This window comes from Mustela erminea, chromosome 7 (genome assembly GCF_009829155.1).
Source record: "Mustela erminea isolate mMusErm1 chromosome 7, mMusErm1.Pri, whole genome shotgun sequence".
Lineage (NCBI taxonomy): Eukaryota > Metazoa > Chordata > Mammalia > Carnivora > Mustelidae > Mustela > Mustela erminea.
In genome coordinates, this window is record NC_045620.1 from 107,650,553 (window position 1) to 107,664,713 (window position 14,161).

Here is a 14,161-nt window from a genome sequence, read left to right on the forward strand (position 1 = left end):
AGGCAGTTCTGGGTTCATCTTCAGCCTTCTCTTTCCTTCCTGAGCCATGCACTTCCTGGGCCTTATAGGCCTATCTGCTAACTGTAATCAGGGTCTTTGCTTCCCTCTGGGCTGTACAGACCCTGCAGGCTTCCCTGCCCCAGTCCCATGACACCACCTTGGTCTCAATGTAGTGATGTGGGTCCTCCTATCCTCAAGACCCCATGTGCTGGTTGGCAGCTGGAGAACAACAGAGGGCAGTGGAAATCTAACACTGGACGGCATGGGGCAGGCTATACATGTTGTAGCGAGTGAATTCAGCTGAGGAAAGGGGTCTGGAGGCTGAAGAAAGCAGAGGTCCTCCATGGAAGGGTGGAGCCTGAAGGGGGGTGAGCATGGCTGAGTCATGGGGTGAGTTGCTGTGGTGGCTCTGACCTCCCCACAGTCACCAAGTCCAGGAAGCCAAGGGCAAGATGTGGTAGGTGTGGGCCATGGTAGGGAGTTGCAACCTGGAGGGTCTGAGTAGCATCCGTGATTAGGATTCCAGAACTAAGATTGCTTCCTCAATCCCTTAAAACCGCAGGGCCATCTAGGACATGAGAGCTTATAACAAACACATCTGTTGAGGAGAAATCGGGTTCTGAGTTAAAGTTTGGCTATTCTTTTTTAAGTCCTCAAAGGTCCGTGTGCTTTGAAAATATTCTAGAAGCAGAATAAGGGCACAGGAGAGAAGATGCAGGATTCAGCTTAGAAAATGTGTATCAGTTAGGTTGGGCTCCCTCTGGCCTCAGTGTGATTGATCTTGAACACTTAGGTCCTCATTTTTCCTCTGGGCTTCCACATACTTGGGTCTTACCTTGCTAGACCCTCCCTCCTAAAGCCAGGTAGAGGGGACTGGTCTTTCTATAGACGTTCCTTTCTCCATACTTTCCATATATTTCATGTTCAGAGAAAGGCTCAGTGAAACAAATTGCCCGTTAGCTTGTGGTGGGCAGTGGTGATGATGACCAGGCCTAGCCCCATATGGGACAAAGCTGACCTGACTACAGGTTGCTCAGAGGCCCCCAACGTGGCTGACATCCCACATGAGGATACTAGTCCTTTGGATAAAAGCTCCATATATAAAGAACTGGTGTGTGTTAAAGCAAGAACGTCCTTGGGGATAGAAGACCCTCCTGTCGATCATCCGGACGGATGGATGTGAGGGCCATGGAGGGAGGCGGCGCCATGGGAGCAGGGCCTGCCAACACATTTTGCCAACTTCAGTGTTTGCCACGGAGATTTCACTCCTCCAGAGGTCATCCCCCATAACCTCCTGCCCCCACTGCCCCAAACAAACACCAAAAACATTAACTGAGGACCAGTCAGCCCAAGAAACCGGCTTGGGAAGCGTCCTTGCCGTGAAACGTTGTTTATTAATTGATTGACCTTTTTTCTTTTTTCTTTTCTTTTTTTCTTTTTTTTACAAAAATAAACATTTTAATGAACAAGAAGTACAAAAGCTTCTGGAGATACAAACTCCAAGGAGCGGGGAGAGGCTGGTTTTGGCTGCTTTGCGGCTTTCACTGAAAGCAAATGAGGCAGAAAGGCCCCGGCCCCACCCCCACCCCAGGTCCTGGCTCAAACAGCAACCTGCTCCTTGACCCCATGTCTTGGCTCATACCTTGTGTGCTCCTCTGCCCCTGCCCCTGCGCTGGCCTGTGGGTGCCCCAGGGTTGGGTGGCCAGAGGCGGCCTCCCCAGGTGCGGAATCCCACACATCCCAGAGCATCCCCATCAAGTCTTCTGTCCGGAGCTCAGCTGAGAGAACTCTCCATGACCGATTGTCCCCACGCAGCCCCCACCAGATCGTGACATGCAGCAGCAGCAGCAGCAGCAGCAGCAGCAGCAGCAGGAGCCCTGGCTATATTCTCACACTATGAACACAGTGGTGGGGCTGCCCACAGAACTGTCCCAGCGAGGGCCGAAGCCCCTAGTGTGGGTATCAGCCTAAGCCTTGCTGGCCACCCAGAGGGTTGGAGAGGCAGTCAGACACCCACCGGGCTCCCGTGATTCCTGGCCCCAGGGGCCAGCAGTCCCATACCTAGACCGGTAAACTCACATTTTAATATTTGGCATTATTGCACGTTGTCCTGGTTACCTCACTGTCTGGGATGTCAGCCTCGCCGGTGGGGGCTTGCAGGCGACATGCAGTGCTGCTAGTGCAAGGCACACCCTCCCTCCACAGGCGAGCCCAGCGGGCGGGGCTGGTCCGCTGGCAGCTGAGCCCCCAGAGAGGTCAGCCTGTGGCCCTCACATATGCCGTCTTGTTGGGATCAGGGACCACGTGGCTCCATCCTGTCTTGAAAAATACCAGCTGCCGACCTGGAGGCAGAGGTGAGAGGTAACAGGGCTGTTTCCCTCCCTGGAGGTGGGGGCCGCTCTCCCCGACAGGACTGCCTAGAGGACAGGGAGACTTGTCTCTCATCATTCCAACCTTCTTGCCTTCTCATCAAAGCCGGCTTCTGACAGGGGACCACTGCCTGTCAGTCTCTTCCAGGGAACGCGTCACCTCCCTCAGGTCGTCCTTTCCCTTCCCGCGGGCTCACCTGTCCAGGTGGTCTGGTTGGTTACCACGAAGGCCTGGCACTGGGCGTGGCTCTCGCAGACATCCACGGCCTCGGCCAGGTTGAACACGGAGAGGAGGCAGCTCCCGTGGTGGTAGGAGGGCCAGCAGCGGTAGTCTTCCTGGAGGATGGTGCTGTCTGGGAGGCGCTGGTACTCTGCGGGTTTGGGGATGGAGCACGAATGAGAACCCTGTTTCCAGGCAGGAGGTTCTGGGGCTGCTTCCTGGGATGGCTAAGACTCATTGCCTAGCGGAGAGCTGAGCGCTAGCCCGGTCACCCTCGCGTGGAGATGAAGGCAGCTACCGCTGTGGAACTGGCCTGAGCACCCAAGAAAGGCAAAGCTCAGCTTCGGGGTTTGGGAGACCCACAGCTCCCAAATCTAAGGGTGCCCAGTGGGTTCTGACAGCACGTGACAGCGGGCGCAGAGTGGGATAAACACACACTCAGAGCTTGAGGGGAGGACGTTCTCTACATTTAAGGCCAGGCTCCTCAAACTTCAGTGTTGCCTGTGAATTTCCAGGGATTCTTGCTAAGCTGCAGATCCCGGTTTCGGGGGTCTGGGGTGGGGATGGGGGTGGGCATTTCTAACCAGCTTCTGGCGCTGCTGGTCTGCAGACCACACTTGAGTTTAGCATGAGTTTAGAGCACCCCTGGGTCCCGCTTCCTTCGGGCCCTAGGGAGAGAGATGAGGAAAGCTCCTCTGGGAGCAGGCAGTTGGGGATTTCTCAAAAGGTTGCATGCAAATGACTGTGAAACACAAAGATGACCACTGGGGACCCCACAGATCAGGTGTCTGGGGGGAGGAGGCTGGAGCAAAATTCTTCCCATTACACAGAAAGGGCCCTCAGAGGCTGTGTGAGCTCCTCAGTCAGGAAGCTGCTCAGTGGCCGGCCAGTCACCTGAGTCCTTCCTGCCGCCTGGGGAGCCCCAGCTCCGGGACTGATAATGCAGAAGCCCTGGGCCTCTGGCCACCCCGCCCTCCTGCCTCCTTCTTCTAGCAGGGACTAGACCAAAGTCCAGGGCTGGCTGTGATTTATGGCCCCATAAACTGCGTCCTCAGGGACAGAGCCAGCCATTGTTCACCTCGTTAAACTTTATTTACAGGGCTAACGAGGGCTCCCCCACCCCTAAGACTGGCCAGAGCTCCTTGAATACAGAGGCTGCCCACTCCTGGCCCCCCCTGCCAACCAGGATAAACCCCAGGGCCTCAGCAGAGGGACTGACAGCAGGGGCTGGAATTCTCCCCCAGCTCTTGGGCTCCTCAGCTGGTTTCCGAGTGGAGTCACAGGCTCGGCCAGCCTCCCTCCTAGCCCCAGAAGGTCCAAGGAGGGAAAGAGAAACCCACACAAAAATTGTAGTCCAGCTGTGTAACAGGAACCAAGTTAATTGCTCACACACACTTTGCCTGGCATTGAATCCCCATAAGCATTTTGTGAGACAGGAAATACTAAGCCCAATTCACAGGAGCGAAAAGGGAGGCTCAAGGTGTAGGGAAGCTTCTCAAAGTCACACAGTCAATACAGAGTGGGGTCCAGAGCCATTAGAGAAGGGGCGTCGGTGCCCCCTTAATCCTCCTCAAGGTCAAGGCAAAATTATAGTCATTCTGGCTCAGAGGAGAGGCCTCAAAGTAGAGGCTAAAAATGGTCAGTGGTCTCTTCAAGCTTAGGAGGACAGGCCACTTAGCCCAATCAAGGGGGTCACTCTCCCTCCCACCCATTCCCCAGCTCCGGGCCTCTGGAGCCCTGCAGAAGCCACTCACCAGCTCTGTGGCCCGCTGTGCTGTTCTGCAGATACTGCCCACTCCGGAACAGGTGCAGCACCCTCTCCAGCTGGGCCAGTGTCTCATCGACTCCCCAGCTGAGCTCTCCTGCACAGCACAGTGTAGCTATGAGTGGGTGCCTGGGCTCCTACCCCTCCCCGAGGTTGGGAACCAGTTGCCTTTCCCACTCTTCCTCTGGACCTTGGGCCTAGATGACCAGTGGACTGGGAAGGGGTTTTGCCACAGAATGCCACTTTGGGAAATGATGGCTTCTGGGCCATACGCTGTCCTGGGTCATTCTTGTCCCCCTGCCTGCTGCGGGAGGGTGACGGGATGCAGATGGGGCTCGGAGAGCTCACCTGTGGCGTTGACAATGCTGTCCAGCAGAGGCCGTAGTGAGGGTGGGGCACTGTGGGGCAGGAGGTATGTGAAGAAAAACCTAGGGCAGAGAGAAACCAGGGGCTCAGTGCTCTGGCCTTGGGGACACATCCTTCCTCTGCCCCAACTTGGGACAGAACGGTACTCTGGCCAAGGAGCCTGATCCCTCAGGCCTACGACCTAGGCATAACCCCAGAGCATAACAAGGAGTCCACTTTGACTCAGGGTGGGGATCAGGGCACATCCTAAGGCCACCCCTTAACTTTACACCACCCTACAATCTGAGGTCTATTTACCCCATACCTCCCCAGGACTCCCCCACCACCCAGTATCACCCTGTCCCCTGAGCTGATCCTTGTCACAACAGCCCCATAGCTGGGGCCCAGGGAAGAGCTTCCAGAGGTGAAGGACAGGAGAAGAAGAGGTAGTGCCGTCCCACCAGCCCTACATCTGAATCTGACACTATTTTAAGAGGCCTCCAGCTGCCACCCCCACCCCAGATTCTCCTTGGAGCTGACTATTTTTAGCATCATCGTCAGGAGCCTGAAGTTCCCTTCTTAAGTGGGTGGAAGACTTTCCCCACCCCTGCCACTCCATTGGACAAGGCCAAGTCTCCCCACCCTGGCTGGCTTCCTGAACCTCATGTGGGCTCTCCCCTTGCCATGCCCTCCTGGGGCCCACTCTTTCTCCCTGGCCTTCCTGGGTTGGGGTGGGGGGGGGCGGAGGTCACCTGTAGGCATTGTAGAGGTTGCGCTTCTCATTCATGCCCTCACACCAGCCCTGGGCTGAGCAGGGCAGGCTGAAGTTCCTGGCTGGAAACTCCAGGATGCAATCAGCACTGCTGGCACACGGCGTCTCCTCCACGCGTGCGTCGTCCAGATCTGTCACCTTCAGCTCCCCATCCACCAGCACAAACTGTCGGGGGCGGAAGTCCAGCAGAGTGACCGAGCCCAGGGGGGAGTGGGCCAGGTGGTGAAGGAGCCGGCCCAGGCTCAGGCAGATCTGAGGGGCAGACACAAGGCTGCTCATAGGCTTGTCTCCTGGGAGTGGGTCTGGGGGATTCCAGGGCTCAGCCCTTTGGGGCAGGGAGTGGGGGCAGGGGGTGGTTTTGGCTTTTCTCTTAAAGGCCCCAGTGCTTACTAAGGGCTGAGAGCCAGGGGCCTCACAGAGCAAGCCAGTGATTTTCTATTAACCCTGGGCAGGCCTAGCCTGAGAGTAATGTGGTAGGAAATAGGCAGCATGGAAGTCTGGGGATACCAGGTCTCCTCCCTTGAAGCTGCATCTTGAGCGGGTTTTAGTCCAGTGCGTGGAAATAGAGGGAGGGTCAAGATGACCTTAAGATCTTTTCTAGTCCTACGACACTGGTCCTCTTAGAGCCAGGCTACGAGCGTGTGCGCATGCGTGCACACGTGTGTACGTGTGTGTGTGTGTGTGTGTGTGTGTGTGTGTGTAAGGGGAACAGGAGCACCAAAACATCAGGATCCTCTATGTCTTGCTTCTTTTTTTTTTTTTAACCCTTTGGCTGATAGCCGAGTCAGCATTGCTCCATCTTTCCCTCTTTTTTCCGACTGAGGAGGAGTCCAAGCTACTCTGGAGGACAGGCCTTCTAAGGGAAAACCATCCCAGCAAGGAGCCCAGGGCCCAGCCCTCCTTCCTGCTCACTCGGAAGCGGTCCTCCCAGGAAGTCTGCAGCAGCTGGATCATCTCCACAGGGGCACCCAGCTCTGTGATGGTGGTCAGGGTGTCCGGGATGTCCTCGCTGTCCTGGTAGCAGTAGCCATAGAGCTGGGGGAGGCCCAGGGCAGGTCATTAGGTCACAGCGTCGGGGTGGGGACAGAGAAGGGCTGGGCTGTCAGAGGTCCCCCTCCCTCTGCACTACCCGCCTCCCACCCCCATCCCCAGATGGTTGCTTCAGCTCCGGCCAGAAGAGAAGAGCAGCACTGCCCAGGGAAGCCTGCCCTCTGCCCCTGCAGCCATAGCTCCTGCTGAAGGACTTGCCTCTTACCTCCTGCCACTCAGGTAAATGGGCAGGTCTGGACACCACGTATCAGCCATGTACCAGGCACCGTGTTAAATGTTCTACACGGATAACCTGATTCTTATAACCTTACACAGACATACTAGGTACTATTATTAATCTCCAATTTACAGGTGAGGAAACTAACTCAGAGAAGTTAAGTAACTTGCATAATGTCACACAGCTAATAAATGCAGGAGCTAGCATTCAAATTTATGTCATTTGGATTCCACAGCCTGGTTCTTTCTAATACCATTTGTTAATCAACAAGCCAGCAAATGGGTATTACACTTCTTCCCCTGCTCCCGTCCTCAATCCCCCCAACTTTTTTTTTTTTTTTTTAAGATTTTATTTATTTATTTGTCAGAGAGAAAGACAGCAAGCCCAAGCAGCAGGAGAGGCAGGCAGAGGGAGAAGTAGGCTCCCTGCTGAGCAAGGACCCTGATGCAAGACTCCATCCCAGGATCTTGGGAATATAACCTGAGCTAAAGGCGGACACTTAACCAACTGAGCCACCCAGGCGTCCCTGTCCTCTATTCCTTATCATTTCTACGTTTGGCAACTTCATTTTTTTCTCAGCTCTGGTCTTGTGGGCAGAAAAAGAAGCTCCCCGAGGCCTGGTAACAAACATTTATAAGAACAAAGCGGCTAAGGAGCACAGCCTTGGGTGTTCTTTGCATATGTCGGTGGGGGGTGGTCATACCCCCCAATGGCAGTAATAGTTAAGGGATATTTCTGGGGGAAGATCAGTTCTTTGGGGGCATGCTCATAAGGGTCAGGGCTGGAGAGTGGGCTCGGTATAGCTCAGTTAGCCAGGGACTTTTGGGAAGCACAGCCTGACTTTGTCATTAACACCTAAACTGGCATCCAGAGAGAGAGCCCTGCTTGCTCCACACTGCACATCGGCCAGGGATCAGATGCTGCTCAAAACAGCCAACACCATGTGGGGTAGGAACACAAAGGCCGAGTTGTCCAGGCCACAGGAGGGAGAGGGGAGAGCTGCACAATGTGGGGGCTGGGGTGGGGGGGGTAGGTTGCGGTGCAGGGGGCAGTCAAGCCTACAGGCTAGATGTCCCTGCATACTGTCACCCTCCTTACCATCATTCACACCCCTCCCAGATCCACTCCAGGCCCTCACAGACCCTCTTCCGTCCCAGGAGTGCCCTTTCAGCTCCTGGAGCCAGCTGAGAGCAGGCCCAGCTCAGGGCCGCCATTAGATCATTGGGGCTGTGAACTGGGGGATCAGGGGACAGTCCCAGCCACCCTCTCTTCTTCCCTCGGTCTCTGCTCCCCCACCTCGCATCAGCCCAGGGAGGCCCCAGGCCCCGGTGTGTGTGTGTGTGGGGGGGGGTAGGTAAGGGGAGCAGCCCTGGGGCCTGGTTCTCATTTTCTTGCCCAGAGTCTGAGCCTTTGTGGGAAACTTCTGAAGGTTATTAAACACCCGGAGGTCGTTAAATGCGCTGTTAACGAGGTATTAATCAACACCCCTCAGGAAAAAATAAAAAGACACCATTAACCCCCCCAGGAAGCGTGAGGCTGAGCATTTCAGTTGCATCTTTTGTTCGTTTGGGAGAAGAAATATACTCTAGCAGGGCCAGAATCTGGGCCCAAGCAGGCATGGGGCCCCCTCTAAGGCCTGAGATCCTGGAACTGTGGAGGTTGGGGGGAGGGAAGACCCTTTTGCCCTTTGACCCTGGGCTATAGACGCATCTATCATGTGAGTAGTGTGTGTGTGTGTGTGTGTGTGTGTGTGTGTGTGTGAAAGAGAGAGAGAGAGGGGGGCTGACGGAAGAAGGATAGAGCAAGCTTGCCCAGGCAGTCCCCAGAGACCAGAGAAAGTGCTGGGAGGCGCACGGTGGGACATCTACCTGGACATTTTCAATTAGAACTTACAGAACCAACTTTGGGGTTGCCAGAGATGGGGACGGGGCCTCAGGTGGCCCGGAGGAGCCAGAACTCTAAGAAGTATTCTTTGGCTCCTCCCTGGTTCGGCAGTCAAATGGTTTTGAAATTTTACATGAGTAAGAGGTATTAAGACATTATTTCTAGTTCCTCGCACAACCTCACTGCAGCCTCCTGAGCAAGAAGACCCCACAGCAGGCTTCTGTGGCAGCAGAGTCGGCCCTGCAGAAGAGGCCAGAGGGACCCTGGCTGGCGGTCAGAGGAAACATGAGGGACATTGTCCTGAAACAATTCCTAAAGTCACACTCAGGAACCCTTTCTTCTCGCTGATGGTAGCTTTTTACCTTTCCCCAGATGGGAAGGCCTGGGACCCTCCCCACCTTTTAACATTTGTGCCCTAGGGCAACTGCCCCTAGTATGACCCAGTAAGAGTCACACAGCCTACCTCAGACAGACCCAGTCTTGGTCTAGTGAGGGAATGGGTGAAAACTCTTCAGCTGTAATATGTATGTATTACCTATGTGATAAAGATATTATTTGGGGGGGGGTGCTTTCAGAATCGGGCGGGGGCCTGACATGAAAGCGGAGGACCGCTCTGTGAGATGCATGGGAGCAGTTAACTAGATGCTGGTCAGCAAGCTTGGGTGGGTGAGGGAGGGAAGGAGGGAGAAATTCCTTAAGAGACAGGAGAGCACATCAAAACCTCAAACCTGTCCTAAGGTGGGGGGGGGACTCTTGAGTCAATTAACTAACACTTAAGGTCCTGCTTCTCCACTGCCTCAGAGTCTGGCTGATAACCCAGGGTTGCCAAAAAGTTCCCAAGAGCCCCTAGGAAGCGAAGAGAACAAGATCCTCCCAGTGAGAATGGCCACGTAACCAGTCGCTCACTCCCTGAAGCTCCAGGCACAGTGTCAGCTGTGCAACCAGGCATAGCTGCCCGCAACTGTTGGCTCTGGCTGACCTCCTGCCACCAGCTCAGGGCCTAGGACCTGGTCACAAGTGTCCCACAGTAGTTGGGGGAGCCTGGGGAGACCTGGAGTCAGCAGGAATATAAATAGCTCTCTGGCCTCTCTCTGGCTTGTTCTGCAATACCCAGGCAGGCTTGGGGGTCTATCTCAGTCTTCACAAAGGGAGGGAGGGACTCCCAGATTTCTGGTCAGTTCTGCTGGCAGGTTCCTCTGCTGGGGAGTCTGCCCGCACCCTCTGTTCAGCGGGCCAAGACCAGTCAGGGATTCCCCTCTCAGTCTGCTCAGACATGTGCAAAAGGGAAGAGTTTGTTTAATCCTAGGGCCGACTCAAGGACAGAGAGCTGGGGGAGAGGTGGAAGTGGGTGTGTTAGGGCAGTGCTGGGGCTGTGAGAGGCCCAGTCTCTTAGTTTAGACTGGAGGGGACAAGGTGGGGTCTCATCTCTCCCCTCCGCCCCCCAGTGAACAGGAGAGACAGAGTCCTATTTAGTAGGAACCTGGGCATTTGGCCTTTTCAGTCTTCCAGCCACTGACTAAATCTGCTCTGAAAATGTGACCCTGAGACCCTCAGGCATGTAGTCTGTTCTCTGAGCACTGAGCTAAGAACCTGAAGTTTCCTCAATGATCCAAGGGCTGTTTTTAAGGCCTGGAGAATGGCGGGGTCACTTCTGGGAAGGGCTGTGCATTTTCTGGCCTACTACCCAATTCCCTCTAGTCCTTCCAGTGGCTTCTGCATGGGGGATGGGGGATGCTCTCCGGGAATCAAGCCTGATACAGGGTCTCTTTCCGGCCCTTCCCAACCTTGTTGCTGTCCCCTCCCATCTGCAAAGCCAGACAAGCTACTGGAAGTTGAGAGAAGTTGGGGGTTGAGATTCCATCAAGAAAGGGGGCCCTATCCCTGCAGTTGGAATCCTGACTCAGGGATGACCTCTGTGTCTTGGCTTGGGGTCATTTCCCTGGTGCTCAACACCCCAGCTCCAGCCAGAAGCACGGTCCTAAGTACTAAAGACTCGCATTCCTGCCTCGAGTTTTGGGACCCTCTGTCCTGGACTCTGTCTTCAAAGGATATGGGGGTGTAAGCTGAGAGACCCAGGAGTTCCTCCATAGGTAAAGAGCCAGCTCACTCAGGAGTAGGGATAGTGTTGTGGGAAGCGGCTGCGGTCGGGGGTCTGCCCCCAGCTTAACCTGAGCACAGTCACCGAGGCTCTGTTTCTTTATCTGTATGCCCGAGGGTTCTCTTCCAGTCAGAGTGACCGGGCCTGGGCACGTCCAGCCAGCACCCTCACCCCCTCACCCCCGCCGTCGTACCTGCAGCACGTTGGGGTGCCGCAGCCGCTCCAGCAGCACCATCTCCTTGAGCAGCTTGTGGGCCGCCAGCCGGTAGCAGCCCCTCCGTGCCCCGAACTCGCGCACGCAGCTGCCCAGATCGTGGCCGCTGAAGTCCACCGCCTTGAGCGCTACCGCGGCGCCGCCGGGCAGGCGGACCCGGTACACGGCCTTGGTGTAGCCTGAGCCCACGTACTGGGCGCCGGACACGTTGCGGAGCGCGGCGCAGCCCAGGCGCGGGCCCGAGCCCGGGGAGCCCGGGCCGGGAGCCGGGGGCCAGCTCGGGGCGCCGTCGGGCAGGGGCCGGGCCCGCGGGGGCCGGGGACGCTGCAGGCCCGGCCCGCCCGGAGCCAGGTCCATCAGGCGCCGCCGCTCCGGCCGGCCGGCCCCGGGTCCGGGGCCCCCGCGGGAATAGCGCTGCACCTCCTCGTAGCGCGCTCGGATCTGCCGGGCCAGTTCCCCGCGGCCCCCGCGACGGCCCGGGCCCGGGGCTGGCGAGGGCCCGGGGGACTGGCCTGGCCGCGGAGGCTCCGACCCCGGTGCGAAGAGCACGTTGAGGACGGAGCCCAGCAGGAAGGAGGCGCAGAAACCCGCGGCGACCGCCGCCCGCCGGCGCCGCATCGCTCCCCTCCCCCCAGCCGGCCGGCCCCGCGCGGCTCCCCGGCCCCGGCCCCGGGAGGCTCAGGCTCCGAGGCGGCTCCGCTCTGCGCCCCTCCGACCCCCTGCCCAGTCCGAGCGCATGGCCCCAGCTGCCCCGACCCCGGCCCCTCGCCGGCCGCACATCGGCCTGACACTTGCCTCCCTCCCGCCCTGCCCCCGCCGCTTATAAGGCCCGGAGCCGCCCCCGCCCCCGCCCCCTCCGCCTCCGCCTCCCAGCTCCGGGCCGGAGCCCGTCCTCGGCGCCGCCCCCTCCGGCCGCCCGGCCCGGCCTTCCCCGCTGACTGACAGCGGGACCTCCTCCCGCGGCCGTCCGGGCCTGGGAAGCGGCGCGGAGGCGGCTCCGGCCCTGCCCAGCCCGCGGGCCCCCCCGGGCTCGGGCCGCGAGAGGGGGAGGGGGCGGCGGCGACCGGCGACGCGCGGGAGCTCCGGTCCCGGCGCGAGGGCGCATAACGGGGCCGGGGCTGCCGGAGAGCGGGACCAGGAGGCGGATAACGGAGCCGGCCGGGCGGGGTGGGGAAGATAAAGGGGTGAGGCCGGCGGGTAACGGGCTCCGGAGGGGACGAGCAGCTGGCTCTGGGGTGCTGGGGGTCCGTGTGATCTCAGAGCTCTCTCCGGGAGCCCAGGACCTCCCTCCGGTGGAGTTGGGGATGGAGGGTCCTCGCCCCAGTCCCGGATCCCGGGGCGAAGGGGTGGGGGTGATGTGGGGAGGTGGACGTAGAGAGGCTGGCACCTGCGAGCCTGTGTGGGTCTGGAACTCTGGGATCAGAGGATCAAAGATGCCCTATTCAGCCTCAACCACCAAGTCTTTCTGGTTTCTCATTTTCCTTGACCCTGAAGCCCCGGATCGAGCTCCTTTCCCCGGGGTCCCCGCAGTGAGCTGCGGATCGCGAACCATATGCATGCTAGTAGTTTGTGCAAGAGTGCATTTGTAACCCACGGACTTGCGTGGTCCGGGCTGTCTGTGGAGTGTGTGCATTGGTGTTTCTGAAGGGGCCACTGTGGCGGAGGAAGGGAGCGTGTACCCTGTGTGTAAGTTGTTGCTGACTCCGCCAGAACTTCTGGTCCCTCCTCCTCCCTCCCTGATTGCATCATTAGTGCTAATTGAGGGGCTTTCACACGCCAGTGCATTAGCTGTTTGGAGTGAGCTCCCCCCTCCTGGGAGAGATAAGCCGCTGCCCCTCCCCATCCCAGCCCTCCACTTCCCCACCGCCCTGGAACTGTCCACCCAGAACGTCTCACCTTCCTGGGCACCTTCCTGCCACCCTCTGGTTCTAGGCTGGTTAATCTCTTCCCTCCCGGCAGTGTCAGAGATTGGCTGGAGAGGAGTCAGGAAGGTGTCAAAAGGACACCTCCGTGAGGGGGTGTCAGAGAGGGGAGATTTTCCTCCAGGGGGCTGAAGACGTCTGGCATTCCTACAGAATGGGGAATCCCTGTGAAGAGAGAGGGGACAGGAATCTCTGCCTGATTCTTTTGGACATGGAAGGGCACAGGAGAGGACTGAGTCTCTGAGCTCCCATCTGCGATTCTACCGGCTTAGGGGCATCCATCCCTGACTCTTGGAGTCCCCTAAGACTGGAGCACTGGGGCCCAGTCTAACTTGGCAAGCATGGGAAAGGCAGAGTGAGAAAAGCCATGGTTCTCCTGAGAACCTTGGGTTTGGTCGGTTCTGTCTGGTCCTGTTTAGCTGCTCTGCCCTGTTGCTGGCCCACTGCTGCTGGGGGTGGGGGGAATGCTCTGAGCAGATGCCCTCCCCAGTCCTCACACCAGATGTCTTTGTTCTAATTAACTGTGCTGGGAAAACCAACCTGGGTTTGTAAACAGAGCTACTGGCTAAAGTCAACAGGGAGCAGCAGCAAACAGCAAACATTCTCCTCACACAGCCTCAATCCAACCCAGCCCCTGGGGAAGAAGGGAGGCTTGCAGATCCTGAGGCCCCCCTGGCGCCCACTGCTGAGTCAGGGAAAGCCTTTCTGCCTCTGTGACCCCCAAATGGCTGTTCTCTTCCCAGTTCAGGCTGTTCTCTTCTACTGGTGCAGACTGGGGATTCTGGGAGGAATAGGGTTGCCTCCCAAGATAGGCTCTGCCTCTCTTCCAGCCATCTCCTCCTATCTCCCCAGCCAAACCTCTACAGCCAGGAGGACACCATGGAGTGGGGGGTGGGGGATGGGGGGAGAGATATTCCTAAGAGCTCTCTTTGGGGCCTGCTCTGCTCTAGGGTCTCGGAGAAGCCCCTGAGATAAGACTTGGCATCGTGAGTCTCTGACTTAGAGTTGGTGCATATAACGCGAACATTGTTAAGTTTGTTACACATCAAGTAGGTATTATATTAACATGTTCTGAAATTAGATAATTATTCCTATGATATCTTTGCCAAACTTCAGTGTTTCTATCACGGTTTGAAAGTTCGGTGCACACAGGGGCCTGAGAAGCAGGCACAAACGTACATACAACACACATGTAGAAGCCCATGGAGCAGTAGCTCTATACACAGGAACAAAGGCATTTCAACTCTCTCCTCACACCCACTCTGTCTCCCTGCCAGCCCTCAGACACACAGACATATACAATCT

The 14,161-nt window shown here is 57.4% G+C and overlaps 1 protein-coding gene across 1 annotated transcript; it reads right to left on the reverse strand.

Moving 5' to 3' along the window:
- Positions 1-1,358: 1,358 nt before the first annotated feature.
- Positions 1,359-11,748, reverse strand: PKDCC (protein kinase domain containing, cytoplasmic). Its single transcript, XM_032352860.1, has 7 exons — positions 10,914-11,748; positions 6,384-6,506; positions 5,452-5,723; positions 4,703-4,782; positions 4,344-4,451; positions 2,567-2,740; positions 1,359-2,342 (listed from the first exon to the last, which is right to left on the reverse strand). The coding sequence occupies exons 1-7, from the start codon at positions 11,550-11,552 to the stop codon at positions 2,257-2,259; spliced, it is 1,482 nt and encodes a 493-aa protein (XP_032208751.1). The 5' UTR covers positions 11,553-11,748; the 3' UTR covers positions 1,359-2,256.
- Between the last annotated feature and the right edge of the window lie 2,413 nt (positions 11,749-14,161).

Excerpts from the sequence above, each read along its gene's own strand:
- PKDCC (XM_032352860.1), bottom strand. The coding sequence starts at position 11,552 with ATGCGGCGCCGGCGGGCGGCGGTCGCCGCGGGTTTCTGCGCCTCCTTC. Across the intron at positions 4,452-4,702 it reads CAGCATTGTCAACGCCACAG|GAGAGCTCAGCTGGGGAGTC; the intron begins GTGAGCTCTCCG and ends TGTGCTGTGCAG. Across the intron at positions 2,741-4,343 it reads CACAGCGGGCCACAGAGCTG|AGTACCAGCGCCTCCCAGAC; the intron begins GTGAGTGGCTTC and ends CCAAACCCGCAG.